The 21,921-nt window shown below is 43.9% G+C and overlaps 1 protein-coding gene across 4 annotated transcripts in view; it reads right to left on the reverse strand.

The window, feature by feature from the left end:
* sbf1 (SET binding factor 1) overlaps positions 1 to 21,921 on the reverse strand; it is a 240,088-nt gene that overhangs the window by 159,875 nt on the left and 58,292 nt on the right. For all 4 annotated transcript variants that reach the window (XR_014553738.1, XM_083660189.1, XM_083660188.1 and 1 more), the window contains exons 2-5: positions 8,197 to 8,282; positions 6,502 to 6,639; positions 2,949 to 3,080; positions 1,967 to 2,077 (exon numbers count right to left, since the gene is read on the reverse strand). Coding sequence is in view for 3 of the 4 variants with exons in the window: in XM_083660189.1 (XP_083516315.1) it covers positions 1,967 to 2,077; positions 2,949 to 3,080; positions 6,502 to 6,639; positions 8,197 to 8,282 (467 nt within the window). In the remaining variant the exon portion in view is untranslated. The remainder of the gene's footprint in view (positions 1 to 1,966; positions 2,078 to 2,948; positions 3,081 to 6,501; positions 6,640 to 8,196; positions 8,283 to 21,921) is intronic.

Raw genomic sequence — 21,921 nt, forward strand, 5'->3', positions numbered from 1 at the left:
GTAATACTCTAATATCGTCACGGCTGTGATTATCTTCTACAACCGAATCACAGCCGTGATGATAAATTAGAGTATAACATCACTCTCGTGTTATATTGATTAATTATCTTGCCCCTCAGGGACAGAGATTTCCTATAAAACCAGGACTTGTGAAGGATTTATGGCTGCCGGTACGCCGCTTATCCATAAAATGACCGCAGAAATGTGCATGCATGGGGCTCACCGAGTAGAGTGTGTACTGTACCATAAGGCTCAGTCCTTCCCACAGCGACCCGGGTTCGAATCCGGCCCACACTCATTTGCTGCATGTCCTCCCCTTGCTCTCTCTCCCATGGCTTCCTGTCTCTCTCACTTTATCTGTCTAATAAACCATGAAAACACCTAAATACATCTAAAAAACATGCATGCACATTATGAGCACTTCTGCAGGTGCACACTGATACTGTCTCGCGCACACACGCACGAGCATGCACGCACACACACACACACAGGATGGAGTTGGAGGTGCAAACAGATGCAGGTCTCGCAATGCCAGCGGTCAGTGCTGGCTGTCCCTGCTAGGGCTGTCACTTTTCATTCGAAATTCGAATGCAACTTCGAATGTGGGGGAGGGGTTCGTGTTCGATATGTAAATTTGCTTTTTTTTTTTTTTTTTTTTTTTATGAACCAAAATTAACCAACTGCTGCTTGCTGGTAATGTTAATCCCATGTCAGAAAAAGTCTCCAGATTTGTCGCGTTAGTCTCTTCTGAGAAAGATTGTCTCCAGGGTCTGAAAAGTTGTCTTGAGTTGGATGCAGCCAAGTTTGTGAGGCAGTGTTGTGACTGTGAGCGTCCAAGCTAACACGTCGGGCTGATGCCCGGTGGCCTGGACTGAAAACAAACAAAAAAAATAATAATAATAATTAACCAAAAAACTTCGAATATATTCGAACGAATTTCAGGCAATTAAAGTTCGTTCGAACTTTATTTTGGGAAAAAGTGACAGCCCTAGTCCCTGCTGAACAAGCTGCTATGGTAGCAGGCCAAACCAAGCTCTAAAAGGCTTAATATGCTAACTCTAACTGCCTGAAGAAACCACACTGCTGAGCGAGGCACGGGTCAATACATGTGCATGTAGGCAGCGATACCGTCCTTCAAAGTCGAGGTAGTTTAGGAATCAATAAGCAGAATCTATTTTCATTCCTTTGGAGTTTCAATACCTTTAGAATCACAATTTTCAAACCGGTTCCCATGCCCAACTGTAATGAGTAGTGAAATTGAGAGATTATGTCAAAGTTGATGTTCTGCCACGAGAAATCACCTCAAGTGTCAAGTATAGAATTCAAAACCATTTATAGGTATAGAGCTGCAACGATTATTCGATTAGTTATCAACTATTAAATTAATCGCCAACTATGTTGATAATGGATCAATCGCTTGGAGGAATTTTTTAAGGAAAAAAGTTCTCCGATTCCAGATTCTTAAATGTGAATATTTCGTCTTTCTTTTTTTTCTTTACTCCTCTATGACAGTCAACTTTGGGTTGTGGACAGAACGGGACATTTGAGGACGTCATCTTGGGCTTTGAGAAACACTGATCGACGTTTTTCACCATTTCTGACATTTTATAGACCAAACTACTAATTGATTAATCGTGCGTGCGTGTGTGTGTGTGTGTGTGTGTGTGTGTGTGTGTGTGTGTGTGTGTGTGTGTGCGCGTGTGCGTGTGTGTGCGTGTGTGTGCGTGTGTGTGTGTGTGTGTCTGTGTTTGTGGATTTCTGCCCCAAATTCTCATTTGACACGTGCTATAGCTATGGACCTCAGGTGACTGTAAGGAGAGGAGTTAAACTTCAACACAGTTTCTGTTTGTGAGTGTCGGCACATAGCACAGGGGTGTGTGTGTGTGTGTGTGTGTGTGTGTGTGTGTGTGTGTGTGTGTGTGTGTGAGAGAGAGAGTGTCAGATACATAGTCAGCAGGTGTGTTACCTGGGAGCCTCCGGCAATTGGGATGACACAGGTGAGGAGATTGCCGATCACTGTTTCCAACGGGGTAGACAAGCTGTCGACGTGGACGGTGTAGATCAGCCCCAGACAGTTCTGTTCAACCAAGAGGTCAGAGGTCATCCGGAGAGCACAAACAAACGCAAACACAGAGATAAGGGAAATATAATGTATATTCCATGTTTTAACCATCATCTTCGATCATTCACAAAATATTTGTGATGTGGTGATACTGGATAAGTTAGTTTGGTGAGAAGTAGCTTTCTATTTTTAAGGAAGCAAAAATCTTGTAGTTATTGCAGTATAACACTTGCCAAGAAATATCTTATAGAACAGTACCATTAGCAAAATAAATTATTTCTTCTTTTTTTGTTGGAATTATTAATTACTGAATCAAAAATTGCATTTAGATGAAGCCTGAGCCAAGACTAAGCAGGACTGTAATGCAACATTTGAAGCCCAAACCCGACCCGAAACCCGAAATCAAAACAATCCAATTTAGAAGTCATAGCCTCGTAGTCTGTGTATTTTTTGGTTATTCTATTTTCTTTTCAGAAACAAAAGCAAAAATCCACATCAAAATCAACAAAATGACAAGAGGGAAATAGAAGGCCTTTTCCGTTTTTCTGGTCAGAAATGGCAGATACTAGAAAACATTTATAAAGGACTTCCTTGTCCTTTTATCATTTGTAAAACACTTTGTCTGTACACTATGTCCCTGGCATACAGTCTCGGGTCCCGTCGGGTTCGGCTCAGGTTGCAGACCTCTAATTTGCTGCATATGGAATGTAAGCAAATCAAAGGCATAACCTACCAATTCCACCATTTTGGATTGTTTACAAAAGTCATGTATCAGTCAGTATGAGTATAAGGATATAAACGATGTCGTCTTGGCCTTGTGTGACATTGTTATGGGTCACATATATACAGTAGAGTGTTTGTGTGCAGGCATGCGTGCGTGGCGTACCCTGAACACCTCGGTGTGGTCGAGCTGGGACACCAGCACCAGGCTCTTGGGGGCGAAGACCTGGGCAGGCTGGAGCACCCCCGGCTCCTCGTCCGCCTCGTCCACCTCACTTGCATCCGACGCCTTCTGCAGCTGAACACACAGCGGACACACAAACACACGTTACACACACTACTGCCTGAACACACAGCGGACACACAAACACACATTACACACACTACTGCCTGAACGCACAGCGGACACACACACAAGTTACACACACTACTGCCTGAACACAGTGGATCACAAACACGTTACACACACTACTGACTGAACACACAGCAGATCACACACACGTTACACACAGTACTGACTGAACACACAGCGGATCGGAATCAGATCGGGAAATCAGTGGCAATGCCCAGCCCTAGATATCACGAAGGGCACGGTGACTCAGTGGTAGAGCTGTCGCCTCACAGTCAGAAGGTCCTGAGTTCGATTCTCGCCTGGGACACTGTGGGCGCTGTGGTTGTGTTCCCCCCCATATCTTCAGTGCCTACTGCCCAGGTGGGGTATCTCGTCGTAAGGGCCTTTCTCTCTGTGTGGAGTTTGCATGTTCTCCCCGTGCTCCCCCAGGGGGTTCCTCCGTATATAACCCCCCCACTAAAAACATGCAGAAGATCAGATCGTCATCGTCATCCGACCAGTGACTACAACATCCGAAGTTGGTCCCCGGGCGCTGTACGAGAAAGCGACCACTGCTCCTGGCCTGCCCCCCGGAGGAAAGGACATGCCTGGATGGGTTAAATGCAGAGGACACTTTTCACCGGCCACCGTCAGCATGAGTGTGTTGTGGCCGCATGCATGTATTGTGGTGTTCGTGTGACAATAAAAGACGGGCTTGTCCCATTACGAGAGTTACGAGAGAGAGTTTTTTTTTTTTTTACGAGAGTATAACATGTTACCTTTAAACAGACATGTCCTTGGTGAGATCTAGTATAACATGTTACCTTTGAAGAGACATGTCCTTGGTGATATCTAGTATAACAGGTTACCTTTGAAAAGACATGTCCTTGGTGATATCTAGTATAACATGTTACCTTTAAACAGACATGTCCTTGGTGATATCTAGTATAACATGTTACCTTTGAAAAGACATGTCCTTGGTGATATCTAGTATAACATGTTACCTTTGAAAAGACATGTCCTTGGTTATATCTAGTATAACATGTTACCTTTGAAAAGACATGTCCTTGGTGATATCTAGTATAACATGTTACCTTTAAACAGACATGTCCTTGGTGATATCTAGTATAACATGTTACCTTTGAAAAGACATGTCCTTGGTGATATCTAGTATAACATGTTACCTTTGAAAAGACATGTCCTTGGTGATATCTAGTATAACATGTTACCTTTAAACAGACATGTCCTTGGTGATATCTAGTATAACAGGTTAACTTTGAAAAGACATGTCCTTGGTGATATATAGTATAACATGTTACCTTTGAAAAGACATGTCCTTGGTGATATCTAGTATAACATGTTACCTTTGAAAAGACATGCCCTTGGTGATATCTAGTATAACATGTTACCTTTGAAAAGACATGTCCTTGGTGATATCTAGTATAACATGTTACCTTTAAACAGACATGTCCTTGGTGATATCTAGTATAACATGTTACCTTTGAAAAGACATGTCCTTGGTGATATCTAGTATAACATGTTACCTTTGAAAAGACATGTCCTTGGTGATATCTAGTATAACATGTTACCTTTAAACAGACATGTCCTTGGTGATATCTAGGATAACAGGTTACCTTTGAAAAGACATGTCCTTGGTGATATCTAGTATAACATGTTACCTTTGAAAAGACATGTCCTTGGTGATATCTAGTATAACATGTTACCTTTGAAAAGACATGTCCTTGGTGATATCTAGTATAACATGTTACCTTTAAACAGACATGTCCTTGGTGATATCTAGTATAACATGTTACCTTTGAAAAGACATGTCCTTGGTGATATCTAGTATAACATGTTACCTTTGAAAAGACATGTCCTTGGTGATATCTAGTATAACATGTTACCTTTAAACAGACATGTCCTTGGTGATATCTAGTATAACAGGTTACCTTTGAAAAGACATGTCCTTGGTGATATCTAGTATAACATGTTACCTTTGAAAAGACATGTCCTTGGCAGTGTTGGGCAAGTTACTTTCAAAATGTAATATACTACATATTACTAGTTACTTTCAGTTGAAAGTAATAAGTTACTTTACAATATTACTTTCTGTGTAGAGTAACTCGTTACTTATTACACTACTTTTGCATTACTTTTACCAAAACAACAGCAGCAACAGAATGACATCGCTGCCCCGGAACCATCCTGAAAAAATATTTCAACTGCCTTGAAGTCAGTGTAAACAATCCAAAATTCTAAATGTTATTCTTTTCCTTTGTTATTGTCATCTGTAGTGGTTATTTAGATGAAACCACACAGTTTGATTAGGAAATGATTGTATCTTTTTTAAATATGTGCTTTGATTTAATAAAATGTAACTCAATTTGTAACTTGAGTTACTTGAGAAAGTAACTGGTATAATATTACCGAAATCCTATAAGTAATAAGTTATATTACTGAGTTACTGCTAAAAGTAATATATTACATGTAATATGTTACTTTTGTAATGAGTTACCCCCAACACTGGTCCTTGGTGATATCTATAAAAATAAAATAAGGTCCGCACACTGGAATTAGGATGCTCCCGGTCACTTTATTAACGTTTCGTTCAAAAATAACTTCATAAGAACTTTCTTTTTGACGAAACGTTAATAAAGTGACCAGGAGCATCCTAATTCCAGTGTGCGGACCTTATTTTATTTTTATAGTTCTGTTGAGGCCAACGAGTCTTCTGGCTCTTGGTGGATTCACATTTATACTGCCCCCCTGTGGGTGAGCTTCAAAAAAGCGAGCCAACATAAGCTTGAGGTTGCATATAACGATTGTATGCGGATTTTGATGAAAAAACCTAGGTGGAGTAGTGCAAGTGACCTGTTTTGTAAGGCAGGAGTCTACACTTTTCAGGCCCTCCTTAGAAACCCAATGTATAAATTTATCGGCAAACTAAATGTGTCCCAGAATGCCATCATAGTACTGCTAACCAACCCTGTGTTTAGTGCTGTGAGATACAACTCACGAATGTGGTCCTATTGGTATAGGTGCATTCTATTATAGATCTTAATTCTTTCTTGTGTGTTTTATTTTTCTAAAGTGTTGTTCATGTATGTGTTTTTCTATGGACCTTGTGTCTGATAATAAAAGTTGATTGATTGATTGATTGACATTGTCCGGCACCTGCATACGTAGATGTGCGCACTCTACTTTTCTCTTCTTGGTGATATCTATAACATGTTACCTTTGAAGAGACATGTCCTTGGTGATATCTAGTATAACAGCAAAGAGGAAAGTTGACCGAGGTTCTGCCGGGTTCTACCTCGCACAACTGTTATACAGAGAGAAAAGGGTGGGACTTAGGAAAGGTAAATTGAATAAGTGGCGACTTCCTGACCTGTGTGTTGTCCAGGCCCTCCCAGTAGGTGAAGCAGGCACAGTAGTGACGCTCCGAGTTGATGTCAGTCAAAACCGCTACGAAGAAAGAGGGAGGCTGCCGGTCAGGAACCAGCTGCCACCCGTTGGGCTGACAGAACTAGAGAGGAAGAGGAGGAGGAAGGTGGAAGATGGGGACATTGAGGTCAGAGGGGAAGAAAGCCAAGGTTATACCTTTGTGTATGACATATCAGTCAGCAGTCCATTACATGTTCCCCCCCATGTACCTCAGAGAGTGACTCATCCTGGGCTAATGGCTATCATTAAGGGAACAAACAGGTTCTGAAACATTTCCGTCCCCGATAGCAATGAAACAACGCCACCATAGCTTTGACTGATGAATGTGAATAGAAATGCATTCCAGGGGCATTTTAGGTAATACAAAAAAGCATGGTATGCAATTCCAAATATTTATACTTGCAAAACATATGAAGCAATAATGAAGCGATCAATATTGCCATAGTGTTGACTGATGTGAGCAAACACCAAAAAGTCAATATTAGCAGTGGTTTTCTGGTAAGATATAACATTCACTATGCCATGTTCATTATTCATCACATTGCCTCAATGACTGCATAACAGTATCTGGATTTGGTCTCCATCTAACATATAGAGAACAGCAGGAATGAGTCTGGAAGTATCCTTCCGGCTTTGTCAGGGAAAAAGTGAATGGGGTTTAGAATGGCGATTTCACTTAAATGCCTAAAATAAGGTCTATGGTAAAGGGATACACCACTTTTTTGGAAGTTTAGCTCATTTAACACATCCCCCCCACATAACCAAGATACACCATGCCTTACTGGCACTGTCCGCTCAGTTTACAGTGAGCTACAGTCGTGAAGTTAGTTAGTATCACCATAGAATGGAGGCTAATGGTACAGCTGTTAAAAATCTGCCAAAACACACATCTCACGGCACCAAAATACATGTTGTGCTTCGGGTACTCACCACACGATTAAATATTCATCCAAAATGCACATAATCTGTCTTTTTGGAAGGAAAAGAGGTCGTCGGCCATGTTTGGAAAGTAGTGCCGGCTAACACCAAAACTACATACTACAATATGGTATATATGACAGAATAATATACACTGTCCAGGCCAGTGCTATTTGATTTTCACTGTTATTTTTCAATTAAGAAAAAGATGCCTGTAATGCTTTTGTTTTGTCTGTTAATTAACTAATAATTTGGATACATTTATTCAACACTGATTATCATCAAAGTGTCTTCTCTGGTGTGTTTTTCATGGCAGAGCATCTCTGAGGAACACCTAGAACAACTGATTGTTCCTTGTTTTACTTTTATTGTCACAAATATTTTCCATGTATGAGTTTTTCTACTCAAACTAATCCTAGGTGGTGTTTAATAGGGTTAAGTTATTGCAAACTGACAAAGAAAACACGCTTATTTTCAAAAGCTAGGCGTCCCCAAACATTTGATCGGCAGTGCAGCTCTATTTACTGAAGGTGAGGTGATACCAACAGGGTGGAGAGAGATAAACCTATGAGCAAAATAGTGACTCCTTATACATTCTCATTGTGCTGATTCTATAGAATGAAATAATAGTGAAAGTAAATTATGGCTCATTTTTCTGGGGACCCCTTGTTGGAATGCCTTTAAGGGCCCCTGGAGGTCCCCGTACGGCACTTGGACTCACCAGCTCGATGCCTTGTGGGAATGGGTTGTCCTCCCAGTCTTTCTCAGGAAACCGCTGGATAATGCGACCTTGACCCTCACTGCCCCCTGCAGACACACAGAGAGGAAGAGGGGGTCCGTGTTTGCCATCTTCATTTCTCTTCTGTTTGTTTCATTTTTTGTGGAAGTGTAGCATCCTGGCTCCTTGGATTTTGAGTTTTTTTTTATCTAACCTACACAATCTGTAAATCAGGCGAGGCCTATATGTCTTTTATTTGTGTATCATTTTTGTATGTGCATGTAGTCTGTGAATTCAAAGAATGATGATGAGGATGAATCATGAGGCGATGTCATTCAACCGTTCAAGTGCTGCGACATAAAACCAGCTTAAATGAAACCGGCTTAAATTTAGGGCTGTTGGTGTGCGTTTGGAGCAGGATGGAATGAGGGGAAGCTAGCTAACAAAAGTAAACAGCTATTAGCTAATGCTGCAGCATTTGTATTATGATCAGCCTGATTATAGGAAAAAAGTCAACTTCTGTCTGTGTTGGGGAAAGTTACTTTTCAAAATAATTAACAATGGGGAACAAAATATTCAGCACAGCAACTTGATCCCTTCAATCAGGTTTATTGGCCAAAGTGTTTCGCATCAAACTCCATCAGGGCACAATACATTAATCTAATTTGTTACTTTACTTCATTACACAGCTTAAAAATTAACGAGTCACATTACAAAGTGTTGGAGAAAAATATAAGTTCCATTGCCATTTCCTAATCAATAAGCTATAATTGCATACACATAATTAATGCTATAAACGATGACATGACATACACATTATGACATGACATCTGACATATAGATTCACCCATGACATCTCACAAATGCATATTTGCACTATGCAGAGACACATAACTAGCTTATCAAGCAGGAGATTTCTCCCCTTTGCTCTGGCCTTCAGAAACTCAGCATGACAATGGCCATGAGACAGGAACACTTGCTGATACAGACAGGCAGCACTGTAGGCTCCAAGTCAAGTCATCACCCCCTCCTCTCTGTTTTCCTCCTCTTACAGTATAAAGCGTATGTCAAATTGTGACATCGCGGCTGAATATTTGACTCTGTACATCGATACATGTGTACATTGAGATTCATGCCCTCTGTCAATATATGCATATTGCAGAGAATGTAAGCTATTAAATATACTTTTATGGTAAATCTTCCTGGACTCATTGGTTTCAATTTATTTGGTATTAGATAAGCTGTGATATACATTTACATATACATTAAAGCGGATGTATAGAATTCTATTCTCTATCAATTTTCTAAGGAAATGGCAATGGAACTTATATTTTTCTCCAACACAAAGTTACTCTTTATTAAGTAGCTCGTTAAGAGTACGTTTGTTTCCCAATCCAAAAACATTTCAAAACAAAGGAGGACATGCTCCATTCTGAAAAGACTAGAGTAAAGCAACATCATCAATACAGAGCAGACTTCCATAGCAGCATGTTGTCTGCACGAGATGCTGCAGGATTTAACAAATATTAAACAATATGAAAGAAAACATTCTCATTTATAAAAGTTACTAAAAACGAATGCCTTGAGTTTCTAGTTAAAGTAATCTGAGCACGATAACACATTACAAGTTACAAAGTGCAACATGTTCCTAGTGCCAACGCTGCTCAGTTTGTGCTGCCACATTGAGGGCGTGGCATCAAGAGAGAAACTGAAGTCGACTACTCCGGTCTGTGCCATGTTGACTGCTCCGGTCTGTGCCATGTTCTGAAGTTGACTTATCCGGTCTGTGTCATGTTCTGGGCATGATGGAAAAGCAGGGTGGGATGGCAGGCGGTGTTGTCTGAGAAACATCTGTTAGTTCGGACTCTTTCAGACTATATCTATTCTTAAGCTAGTCTTTAAACATTATTGTGAATCAGCTGAAATGCCGACTTGCCACCAGTTAACGAGGCCATCCCCAATGTTGGCTCATCACAACGGCACAATGACACGACAAAGGCCCACTTATATAACCTTTACAGAAGCACTGCTGCCTGCTTAATGACAGCATTCATCCGCACAGAGAATACACTTTATCCTGCCCATACAAAAGGACAAATAATCGAGCACAGAAAGAAATCTTATCCCATGCTACAGACAGTAAATAAAGGAGAGGCCTGGACGGTTTGGTCTGAAAGCTGCGTCAGAGAAAACAACAGAGCCTGTGGTGGGGCCTTTACCCAGGGAAGCACAACAGGCGAGACACAGACACAATACACAAACAGAAAGTAGGCCAGCTCCCAAAACACACAGGGAAACTCTCAAGTCATCTTGTCTCCCTAGCCAACTACCCATGTGTGGAGGCTTGTGGGAGGGGTGGATGAGGGGAGGGGGAGGCAGGGTTTCTCCCCTCCATCGTTTTTCTGTGATAGAGTCACCGACAAGAAGTCGCCTTTCTTTTTCACTTTGAGACGTCCGCCCTTCATTCCTGGGCCCTGACCCGTCCAAAAAGGGTCTGGCATCGACTGAGCATGAGCATAGCTTGAAACAGGGAGCAGGAGGGAGCGCTGTCTGCCACACTCTTAAGCCCCAAATGCACTGGAGGCATCTGACGCTCGCCTTTTGAAGTCCACCCATTGTTTTAAACACGCACCAAGAGCGCACCTGCCTTGACGCCCGTCGCCCGTACTCTGTCCGAACCGGTTTTGATTTTGGAGCGTCAAATGAGGACCAAGCAGCGACCAGAACGCTCCCAGCTCTTTCCGCCCCCACCTCTCTCTCTGTGTGGCCACTTTCATGTTTCATCCCTGTGTCGGTCTCTCTGCTCCACAAACAAATCTGATGGCACAACGGCAGTTTAAATATAGCAAGCATGTAAAATATAATGCTACACTATAGCCAAACTGTCTGACCAAATGCTCTTCTAAACACAACAGCTACCAAAATATATTTCCCTGCATGTCATAATGAGTTGATCGGCAAAGGTTTGGGCAGAGTGGATTGCTTAATTTTCTCATCCTGGTGCATTTTTTCTCCACTTTGCATGACAGACAAGTATAGTAGGACGATTACAGCCTCGACTGACAGGGGCTCAAAACTACGGTATAACAACTTTTATTCATCAGTCATTGTGCCTGCCTGCCTACATATCAATTATTAACCTTTCCCCCAAATACTACTAGCTCCGTGCTATTGGTATTTGGTAGCCTGTCTGATCAGCCTGCAGTGCACTATAGCAGCAGAAATTGACACGCCTGAAATGAGGCGCGTCAATTAACGCTTTCTGTGCGTTTGGGGCTGAAATAAGTCCTTTAGCTTGATTCTTTGTAACAACATGAAGCAAACTGAGAAAATGCTGAGCAGTGGTTGTCAATCTCTGAGTTGGGACGCTCCATTCCGTAATAAATGCTTGTAGTATACATGTACATATATTATATATTTATACATGTATATAGATTTGTTCTGTTATTTAAAATTCATGGAAATGCATTCAGAGTCTCTAGGTTTCACCCAATCAAACAGGTCACAAAAAGGTTTCAATTTGCTTAGTGTCTTTCTGGGGGTCATAGGCCCACATAACATATAATAACATTAAGATGAGTCATATGCAATCCAGGCACAGCAATTACAGAAATGATATAATATTTCAAGGAAGTGGTAAGCAAACATGACCGTGACCCTGTGTGCTGACAAGGTGCACCTTCAGCTGTCAAGAAGACAGAAGTTAATGCAATTTCCCCATGTTTCGGTCTGTGAGCTTCGGCACGTAGCACAGGTGTGTGTGTGCGTGTGTGTGTGTGTGTGTGTGTGTGTGTGTGTGTGTGTGTGTGTGTGTGTGTGTGTGTGTGTGTGTGTGTGTGTGTGTGCATGCGTGCGTGCGTGAGAACATACTCCCTATTTCAGCTATACAACTTAATGACTAACAAAAGGATTTCTCTAACTAAACACAGCAGTCTGTATATGCAAATCACTTTACAACAGGCTGGAAACGTGCTTCAGAGACTCTAATACGATAACAAATAAAGGCATGATTCGCATTAAAATAACAGACATGGATTAAAACCACAGTTGCAGACAAAAAAAGAGGCGGACTAAAATAAAATTAATGAAAATAAATGACATACAGTCCATTACAGTCTGCCAGTAAAAGGCAGCGCTGCAGAGCCACACCCCTTTCTTATGACTCCATCCATGTAGCATCATGCGACATGTGACTGCCTGCCAATCCCCTTATTTACACTGTGATGACTCAACTGGTACAGTATACCAGCCCTGATGTCACTTCAGGGCTTTTCCTGGCTCAGATAGGCCTTATTATTATTTATTTCATTTATTTTTTAGGGGGGGGCTTCACATGACTGTGAGCATGATCGGTCCACCTAAAGACTGAACTTAATAGTGTTTTTAAAGCACCCCAAGTTTCAGACTTAAAAGCATTTCAATTTCTCTAACATGATACAGTAAAACTAAAAATGCTTGATTTTGGGTTACTGACTGTGTAGTAGGGATGCAGCGGTATGAGTTTTTGACGGTATGATAACCTTGGACAAAAATATCACGGTTTCATGGTATCGCGGTATTGCGGACCATTATTGTGTTTTTACAATAGCCAAAATATTCCCATACAGCTGACGTCGTCTTTTTAGATGGGGGAAAGTTCAGGGGGGTCCTTGCGTTCTCCTGCTTCAGCCATTATCACACACACGGTTGTAAATACAGTCAAGCCGTTTTCCCACATGCGTAGCATAAATTGTTTTTTCAAATGAAACTTTGAAAATAACTTCTGCCTATAAAAGGATAGATAGATGGATAAAGTGCCTCGTTATGTATTCGGGAAATTAGTAAGAATTAAATAATTCTGATCAAACCATTTAATCAAAGTAATATGAAGCAGCTGGTAAAATATAAAGTAAGGACTTGCATCATTGCTGCGGGTATAAGGGATAAGCTTTATTTTCACATTGAATTTACAGTAACAATTAAGATGTGTCGATATAGTCTTGAGTCCGTAAAATTTGGTTGGGACTTTTATATTATTATAAAAAAAATAAAAAATAAAAAAAAAAAAAGCTGCATGAACCTTTGGTGAGAAATAATTGAGGATTATCGAGTTCACTAATCTCTCAGCTTCATCCAAGCTCTCGTAAGGACGATTGCCTAAGCATATGTTTGGGGGGTTGATTTTATTTGACATAATTAAATATTCCATTGCTGTCCCAACCAGTGACAAAATACTAATTTCGTATTCACTTTATTTTAAACAGACAGGGACGCTAAAGGCCCAACTGTTATCTCTCAAACTAATACTTGATCTGTCTATCCTCTAAGATCCATACCGCATGAGATCCTGACGTGGGGCAGGACTAACTCTGTTCCTGACTTGAGTTCGAAGGGAAGGCGACCTCCCGCCGCCGTCTCCGCTGCAAATGATGAGGACTCCCTCGTCAGCTGCTCTCTTCACTCCTGCACTGGCACGTCTACCCCTGCAGCTGAGACGTCTCAGCATCTATTCTCAAAGCAATGGGACATTGGTCTTCTGCACCATTCAAATGTCATATTCGGTCAATGACATCTCGGCTCAACAGGCCATGAGCACTAAACCTAAGGAGACAGCCATTATGTTAATTGCTGCATTGGACAGTGGTTGGCTGTGTTCATCGTACTGACGCATTCCGAAACCTCCATCCGGCAGCCGACCCGTCTCCAATGCCGCTTCCCCCGTTCTCGGCCCTCACCCTCTCATGAGTCCGGACCCACGTCCTAGGCCCCCGGCACTCCCTCACGATCCCCGCCTCACCCAGCTACTCCACGCCGCTCAGTCCTACATCAGGGGGGGGGCTGGCCAGCTCCACAGCCAGAGCCTACGACGGCGCCTTCATCTCACCCCACCATCTCATGACAAGAACCTGGTTCACTCTTCACCTCAAGCGGACCCTCCAGATGTGCGACCTCCCAGCGGAGCACTATTCCGGCCACTCCTTCAGGATCGGCGCGGCCACATCAGCCACCGCGCAAGGGGTGTCCTCCGCCTCAAAAGTTCTGGTCCTCGCAACACAACACGGCTGAGGGGGCTAGAAATTAATTCATTGTCTCCGACTACAAGCTGAATGCTTAGTCTCGCTGTCGACGAAACCGGAAATCAAACCCGTGCCACTGTCTAGGCCGAAATCAAGTCACGTCTCTGATTAAGCTGAATGCGGAGTCATGGCCGGTGACGAAGCCGGAACCAAATCCATCGTCTTCAAACGGACGTTCCAAAAACGCAACCGCCTTAAGCAGCATGGCAAAGGCAAACCCGCGCAGTAGCACCCTTTCATCGCATTTCATTGGTGCTGGTCTCCCCGAAATTATAGCGCCAGCAGTAAGCCGCCGTAAGTCGCTCGTTGCGCAGGGGCGAGTCTAAAGTCATAGCGCAGCAGTAGCAATGCTCCGAAGTAAGTCGGTGGAACAAGTGTGGTCTCCCCGAAATTATAGTGCCAGCAGTAAAGCCGCCGCAAGTCGCTCATTGCGCAGGGGCAAGTCTAAAGTCACCGTCCAGCAGTAGCAATGCCCCGGAGTAAGTCGGCGGAGCGCGGAACAAGTGTTCCCTTCCAGCGCTCTCCCCGAAGTTATAACGCAAGGGGGCGCTAAAGTCATATACATAAACTTTATTCCAGACTCGGGTCCACATAAAATACGTACACAAACACAGATAGCACAATAAGAAAGAATTAAAATAAAATAAAACCACACAACAAATAGATCTAAAACACATACAAGCAGCTATTGCAGTGCTTCCTAGTCTCTTGAACAGTCGAGTTGGCTTCCGCAATTTTCAAATGCTTCCGCCATACCGTCTGTACTTCGTGGGGGAGAATCATGCACCAACCGGAATGGGAAGCAGAAAGGCGGGTCTTCCGCTCATTAGTCCAATCAGAATCCAATATGCCGGCAGAAAGGCGGGTCTTCTGCTCATTAGTCCAATCAGAATCCAATATGCCGCATTCGCGTGTCGTGATTGGTCGGATTCCGTAGAACTTCCTTCCAGTCTGAAGGTTTTTTTCCCAACTTCCTTGTGCGTGTTCTGGGGGTGTAACGTACAGACTGTATATAGCTGCATTCGCCGGATGTAGATGAGACAGTCTGTTTTAAGAGACTAAGTGCTTCCAGAAGTGCATCATAAATTTGCTCACTTCGCGCAGGCACCCGCTAGTGCCATAATAACTCCATTCTCCGACTGGCTAGTCGACGCATAAAACTGTAAATAAACCGTCCCAGAACAGCACGGAAAGCGAGCACATTACTGCTCACAAACACATGGCTAGCACTTGTCAATCTCGGGGGGTTTTGCTAAGTCACCGCGCCGGATTGGTCGATCACCCAGCGCCTGCGTAGCACTGCGGCCACGCCCGGGGGGCGTCGTAAATCGCCGTGGCGGTGCCGCTGGTCCTCGTCAGCCCACGCGGCCTACGTCCGACCAGAGCAGGCCGCCATATTGTCTGCCCAAAGATCTCTCCTCCCCTAGGCGTCACATGGTAAGCACATGGCATCCATTCCTGCATTCCTCGCAATAGCCGTTACTTCGCATTTCATTGGTGGTGGACTCCCCGAATCGGTGTCGATCGAATTGATTAAGCGTTTCAGGTGCCGAGCAGCCCGCAAGTGTTCCGGGTGTCGAGCAGCCCGTAGTCTCCCCACTAATTCAGACCCCAGTGGACTACTCGAAGTGTTCTAGGTGCTGAGCAGCCTGCAAGTGTTCCCGGTGCCGAGCAGCCTGTAGTCAGGGGGGGGGGGCTCAATCCAAATCTCAAAACCGAGGGGGCTCAGTCCAAATCTCATCACTGAGGCAGCGTCACTAATTCGTCGATCTAATTGATTAAGCGTTCCAGGCGTCGAGCAGCCTGCAAGTGCTCGGCGTTGAACAGCCCGCAACAAATCACTAATTCCGACCACGGTAGACTACTCGAAGTGTTCTAGGTGCCGAGCAGCCTGCAAGTGTTCTAGGTGCCGAGCAGCCTGTAGTCACACCACTAATTCAGACCCCAGCAGACTACTCAAAGTGTTCTAGGTGCCGAGCAGCCTGCAAGTGTTCCGGGTGCCGAGCAGCCCGTAGTCTCCCCACTAATCCAGACCCCTGGACTACTCAGTGTTCTAGGTGCCGAGCAGCCTGCAAGTGTTCCAGGTGCCGAGCAGCCTGTAGTCGGGGGGGGCTCAATCCAAATCTCAAAACCGAGGGGACTCAACCCAAATCTCAACACTGAGGCAGCTTCACTAATTCAGACCTCAATAGACGACTCGAAGTGTTCTAGGTGCCGAGCAGCCTGCAAGTGTTCCAGGTGCCGAGCAGCCTGTAGTCACATAACTAATCCAGCAAGACCTCAGCAGACGACTCGAAGTGTTCTGGGTGCCGAGCAGCCCGCAAGTGTTCTAGGTGCCGAGCAGCCTGTAGTCAGTCAGTTTGGGGGGGGGTTCAACGCCGAACTATGCCAACGCCGAATTATGCCGTAAGTCGCCGTGCTGCCGAGCCAACCGGCCGGCGACAAGCGTCGCCTTCCGCCCAGCGCGCCGAACTATGCCAACGCCGAATTATGCCGTAAGTCGCCGTGCTGCCGAGCCAACCGGCCGGCGACAAGCGTCGCCTTCCGCCCAGCGCCCGCTGCATCGCGAGGCAAGCAGACCGGTTGGCCTTTCAGGTTTCTCTCTTTTGGGGGGTTCTCCGAGCAGATGCCCTCCCGCCTCAAGAAGAGAGGCATCTTGCCACGGAGTCACTACGCCAAAGAATCAGTTGCCATGCTGCCACGCCATCAGAATTAATGCCATACCGCTTCAGGCCATGAATCCTATCGCCATGCCATACTTTAATAAAGCTTGCTGATTAACCTTACCCTCTGGTCTCTCATGATTGAAATGATGGTCTCGACCTAGTTTCAAGATGAAGACCAGACACGCTGCCTCACGCCACATGTAATCTAGAAACATAGCGACCTCAGCATCACATGTAATCCTAGCGCGACAACAAGTGCAGTAATCCCAGAGTGACGTCGTTAACGTCGTCAGTGCAGTAGTGACGCACTTGCCTAGGTGACGGCGTTAATGTCGTCAGTACCGAGGCTATGACGTGGCAGTATTTATAGCCACGCCGAGCGCACCACAGTCCTTGTTCCCTGCCCTCTAGCCGCTGCACTAAGCTGATCCAACTCCTTCTCTGGAAGCCGCGTTTCACCCCACCCACCTCCCCAGTCCACCACCAATGTATTGACTCCCGAAGAATCCCCTACGGGGGGGGGTTCTCCGAGCAGATGCCCTCCCGCCTCAAGAAGAGAGGCATCTTGCCACGGAGTCACTACGCCAAAGAATCAGTTGCCATGCTGCCACGCCATCAGAATTAATGCCATACCGCTTCAGGCCATGAATCCTATCGCCATGCCATACTTTAATAAAGCTTGCTGATTAACCTTACCCTCTGGTCTCTCATGATTGAAATGTTTATTTAGCCGGGTAGCCAGTGTTTTAGTGATTACCTTTCTGTCAAAATTCTGGAGCGCTATGGGTCTGTAGCTCGCCGAGTCCACTTCCTCCTTCCCCTTTTTTACAAGCTCGCTTCTCTAACAATTGGGCCACCACTGCCCATGCAGCTCGATACTGTGTTTCACACCCTGCAGTGTTCATTCATCCCGAGTCCAGTGTGGAATTCTGAATCTCCTGAGTGTGCGGATATGACAAAACAGCAACATTCCCACTCCACTCATTTCCCGCTCCATCATCCCTGCTCCAAAATCTGATATAATTTCCACTGCCGACTCAGCGAAACAGAACTAACAGCCTCTCAGAGCCTGTGTTAATAAACATGCACACACACACACGCGCGCACAGTGCTGGGGACAGGGGATGCTTTTAGTGATTGAGCAGTGCTGTGCCATTACTGCTGTCAGAGGTTCTTGCAGCTCCACCAGAGACACACACAACGTGTTTGGCTCATGGAGAAACACAGAGATACAAATGGTTGTAATACATTTCTTCGTTTTACCCCTAAGTGCGTGGTACAACTTCAGTAATATCTCCTCTCTGATGGCAGATCCCATTGGCTGCAGAATTCCAATAGAAACACGCACCGACTGGAGGGGAAATCAATCAAACTGTGATGCAAATGTTGACACTGAGCATTTGAACAGGTGAGCGTTTGTGATTTGGGAGTGTTTGTACATGATTCTGCAACCGCTCATGTGAAAATCACAAGATATACTGTGTGCCACTTACACAGACTTACATAATGCTGCAAACGGCTTTAGGTCAAAGTTGAAATGATCGAATCGAGTGATTGAAATGAAAGATACGGGAGATTTCACCCACACACACAAAATCGAATAGCCTTTTCACCCACATACACAACATCTAATAGCCTGTCACAAGTCCAAAAGAATTTGGGCAACAACCACAGGATTCCCTACATGACACATGCACAGTAATAAGTCTTTTCTGGGAGTCTTTATCAGACTTTTTATGTCATTTGTGAAGTAAAGCCGAATGGTGATGCACGCCTGACATCCGTCTTTGGGCCTTTGTCTGAAGGAGAAATATCAGTAGTCTTTTCTAACCTTTCGAGGCGGCTGGATTCACGCGAGATCATGAGATCACGATCACACGCCAAATCCATCTCCAATGGATCCAATCATCAAATCATCGACCGCCTAAAAATATGGAAAGTCAGTGTGACATCACTCATTGGTTTTTGGACTCCCGTTTTGAAGCATAGTGTGGCCGTCTCCATCTTGGGGTTCTTGTGCAGCTCGCGCGAGACGGCATGAGACCAGGGCTTTCTCAGAGCCACAGCTCCGCCCGCCGGCTATTGGTCCATGATTGCCAAGTGTGCACGATCACCGGACAAGCGACCTGTCAATCACCCCGAAAACATAGCCTTTTCTATCATCTATTTTCTCTAAATGGGTGAGTTATATAATTCACCCCCTTACAGTTGTTAACAAAGGTGAAATTAGCTATATAGGCTAAAGCAAATGTTGCACTGCTTGTAGAGGCATCAAATAACTATACTACACTGATAAAGGCAATAGGCCAAGCAATATAATCCCTTTGGTTAATTTATACAATTTTATCCCTTAGTTGGCTGATTTCCGTTTCAATTTAAAAACAGGTATCAAATAATTTAAGTCAACCCACGGTGCATTTTGTACTGTAAGCAACGTTTCCAATCCTAAATATTAGCATCATAGATGTAGAGCCAATATTGTCTGCATTACTGTACTGCAGTGGTTCCCAAAGTAGGGGTATGTGGAGGGGGGGGGAGAAAATTGAACATTTTAAATAAATCATGAAACTAAATGAAACGTTAAAATAAATCTGCTCAGGAGGCACTAATTTTGTAGTGTTCTTCAAAAGGTCATTGCATCATATGTTATAGGTTTATCTTTCAGTTTTTCTAAGCAAAATGTTGTAGTCAGGTAAAGGGGGTACTTGGCTTCAGAAATCAGGGAAAGGGGGTACTGAAGCCAAAAAAAAGTTTGAGAACCATGCACTGCTGTACTGTATCGCACAAACTTCCCATGCAATTCACCCAATTTGTGTATAAAAGGCAGGAAGTAACACAGGTGAAACAGAACATTCCAACTTCCAATCCATTTGGTGATCCAGTGTCAGGACCCTCTTTACGGTTTTGCTTGCACCTGTGTTAATTCCTACATTTTATACCCAAAATGGGTGAATTGGGTGGGAAGTGAAAAAGGCAAATAGCTTTAAGACTGATGCATCCTGTCGCAGGGATTTCACTCCCTTCCCAAAACATTTCCATATTGAGTGAAAACATATCTACCTGGATTAAACTATAGCAATGCTGTACCAGCAAAGGGTGTTACTGTGACTATGTCTATGGGTAATGGCCGTCATACTTACTAGGAAGAGTTATCATTGTCTGTGTCCTGTCTCCCCCCTCCCCCATGTAGTGACAAGAATAGAAAACAGGAGAAAATAAGAAAGATCACCATCGAGCTCTGTCGTGAAACTGTTGGCTTTACAACCAATAACGTATTTTGCATGCTTCATGGGAATTATCATCATGTCTGGAATGTGTCTTTCACCAGTCACATTGCTTGGATGAAACTACTAGTACCCACTGTGTAATGGCATTGATTCCAGCTCAAAATGCTGCTGTGTGTGTCAATGGTCTGAGTGACTGTGTTGTCACAGTGCTATGTGCTACAGGGCCACCAGGCTACATCAAAGCCTGGGTGAGCACAAAACACAAGCTACAGAACAAGCAGTGTCATGCATCTTGGAAAAGCCAAAAGTAATCCAAGTACGCAAAACAAGCAGTGGACTCTTCTTCCATCACATGTATCTGATATGCCAGTTATAGTATATCTTAGATCATGGGGCATTGTCCTTAACTGTCTCTCCACCATGAATCAAAGCAGTTTGGGCTTTGTTTAGCCTGAATGCTGCTCCGCCTCTGCAGCCGCCTGCCCCCCAGCTGACCTCACAAACACTGTTAAACTCATTTTAGCCCACAGGCCACATGGGACCACATTTGGTCTCAAGTGGTCCAGACAAAGAAAATCAATGCATAATAAACATATCAATAAAAACGCCTCAAAATGTTCCAGTTTCTTTTCGTGTAAAGAATTAGGCCTACAGGTACATTTTAAGAACACAATTTCATATATCTCAGCTATCATAGCTACCATCTCAGCTACCTATCATATCAAATCTACTGTCTGTAACTGTGCATTACAATTGATGACAACTGTGCAATTCTCTATATTCAAGGGTAGGGCTGGGCGATATGACCAAAATCTCATATCCCGATATAGGTAATTTCATATCCCGATAACGATATACATCACGATATAGCATATTTTCTGTCAATTCAATTTATAGTTTATATAAAATTACCACATGGGCATTTATCTATGTAGCAGTTAAACCAGTTAAAATGTTGTTAAACCTCACAAAGGATACATGCATTCAGAATACAGATAAGCATATTCTTTACAACACAAATAATAATTAGTTGCAGGGCAGTAGAATGAAACACAAACTGAACCACACCACCAGTTCAATTTTCAAAGATTACATTAGAGCAAAACGGGTAGAATAAAAATGATTTAGCCTATAGTTCAGTCCAGTTCTCTCAGTTTGTTTATAAAGGAACAAAAATGCTCCACTTCAGGATTTCCATGTTAAGGTGCGTTCACACCGACCTATTAAAGTTTTTCGCTGGCGTCGAGTTTACATACAAAGTCAATGCAAATGAGCGATTGAGCGTATATTCGCCTGGGAGAAAAATCGCTGGGCGTCCGAGCGGCAGAGACAGAGCGATAGGGAGAAAATACGCTCGTCGCCCGAGATGAAATATCTCAACTCGAGCGAAAATACGCTGGCATCAGTCGCTCGCCGCTCAACGCTGATTGGCTGCCGTGTGAGAGCGAGTCAAGGATCCCACTGGCTTGGAACAAACCGCTGGTTTATTGTGTGGCAACAAACCGCATTGACCAGCTGACATGATATGAAGTGAAGTCTGTCCTACCGGAATGGAGCTCGCATTAGGAGCACGCTGATAGGCTTTAGCTTGTAAACAATGACGGTGGCTCGTAGTGGACAAACAGCATGACATTGCATAACGTTATATCCCCCACATGTCCGTCATTTCGTGTGCCTGTTGATGAGCGATTTAAACAGAGCGACAGAGCGATTCCAAAGGGTTGAATCAAGCGACAGAGCGAAAAATAAATATCTCGGTGTGAACGCACCTTTACCAGT

This window comes from Poromitra crassiceps (assembly GCF_964638095.1).
Source record: "Poromitra crassiceps genome assembly, chromosome: 2".
NCBI lineage: Eukaryota > Metazoa > Chordata > Actinopteri > Beryciformes > Melamphaidae > Poromitra > Poromitra crassiceps.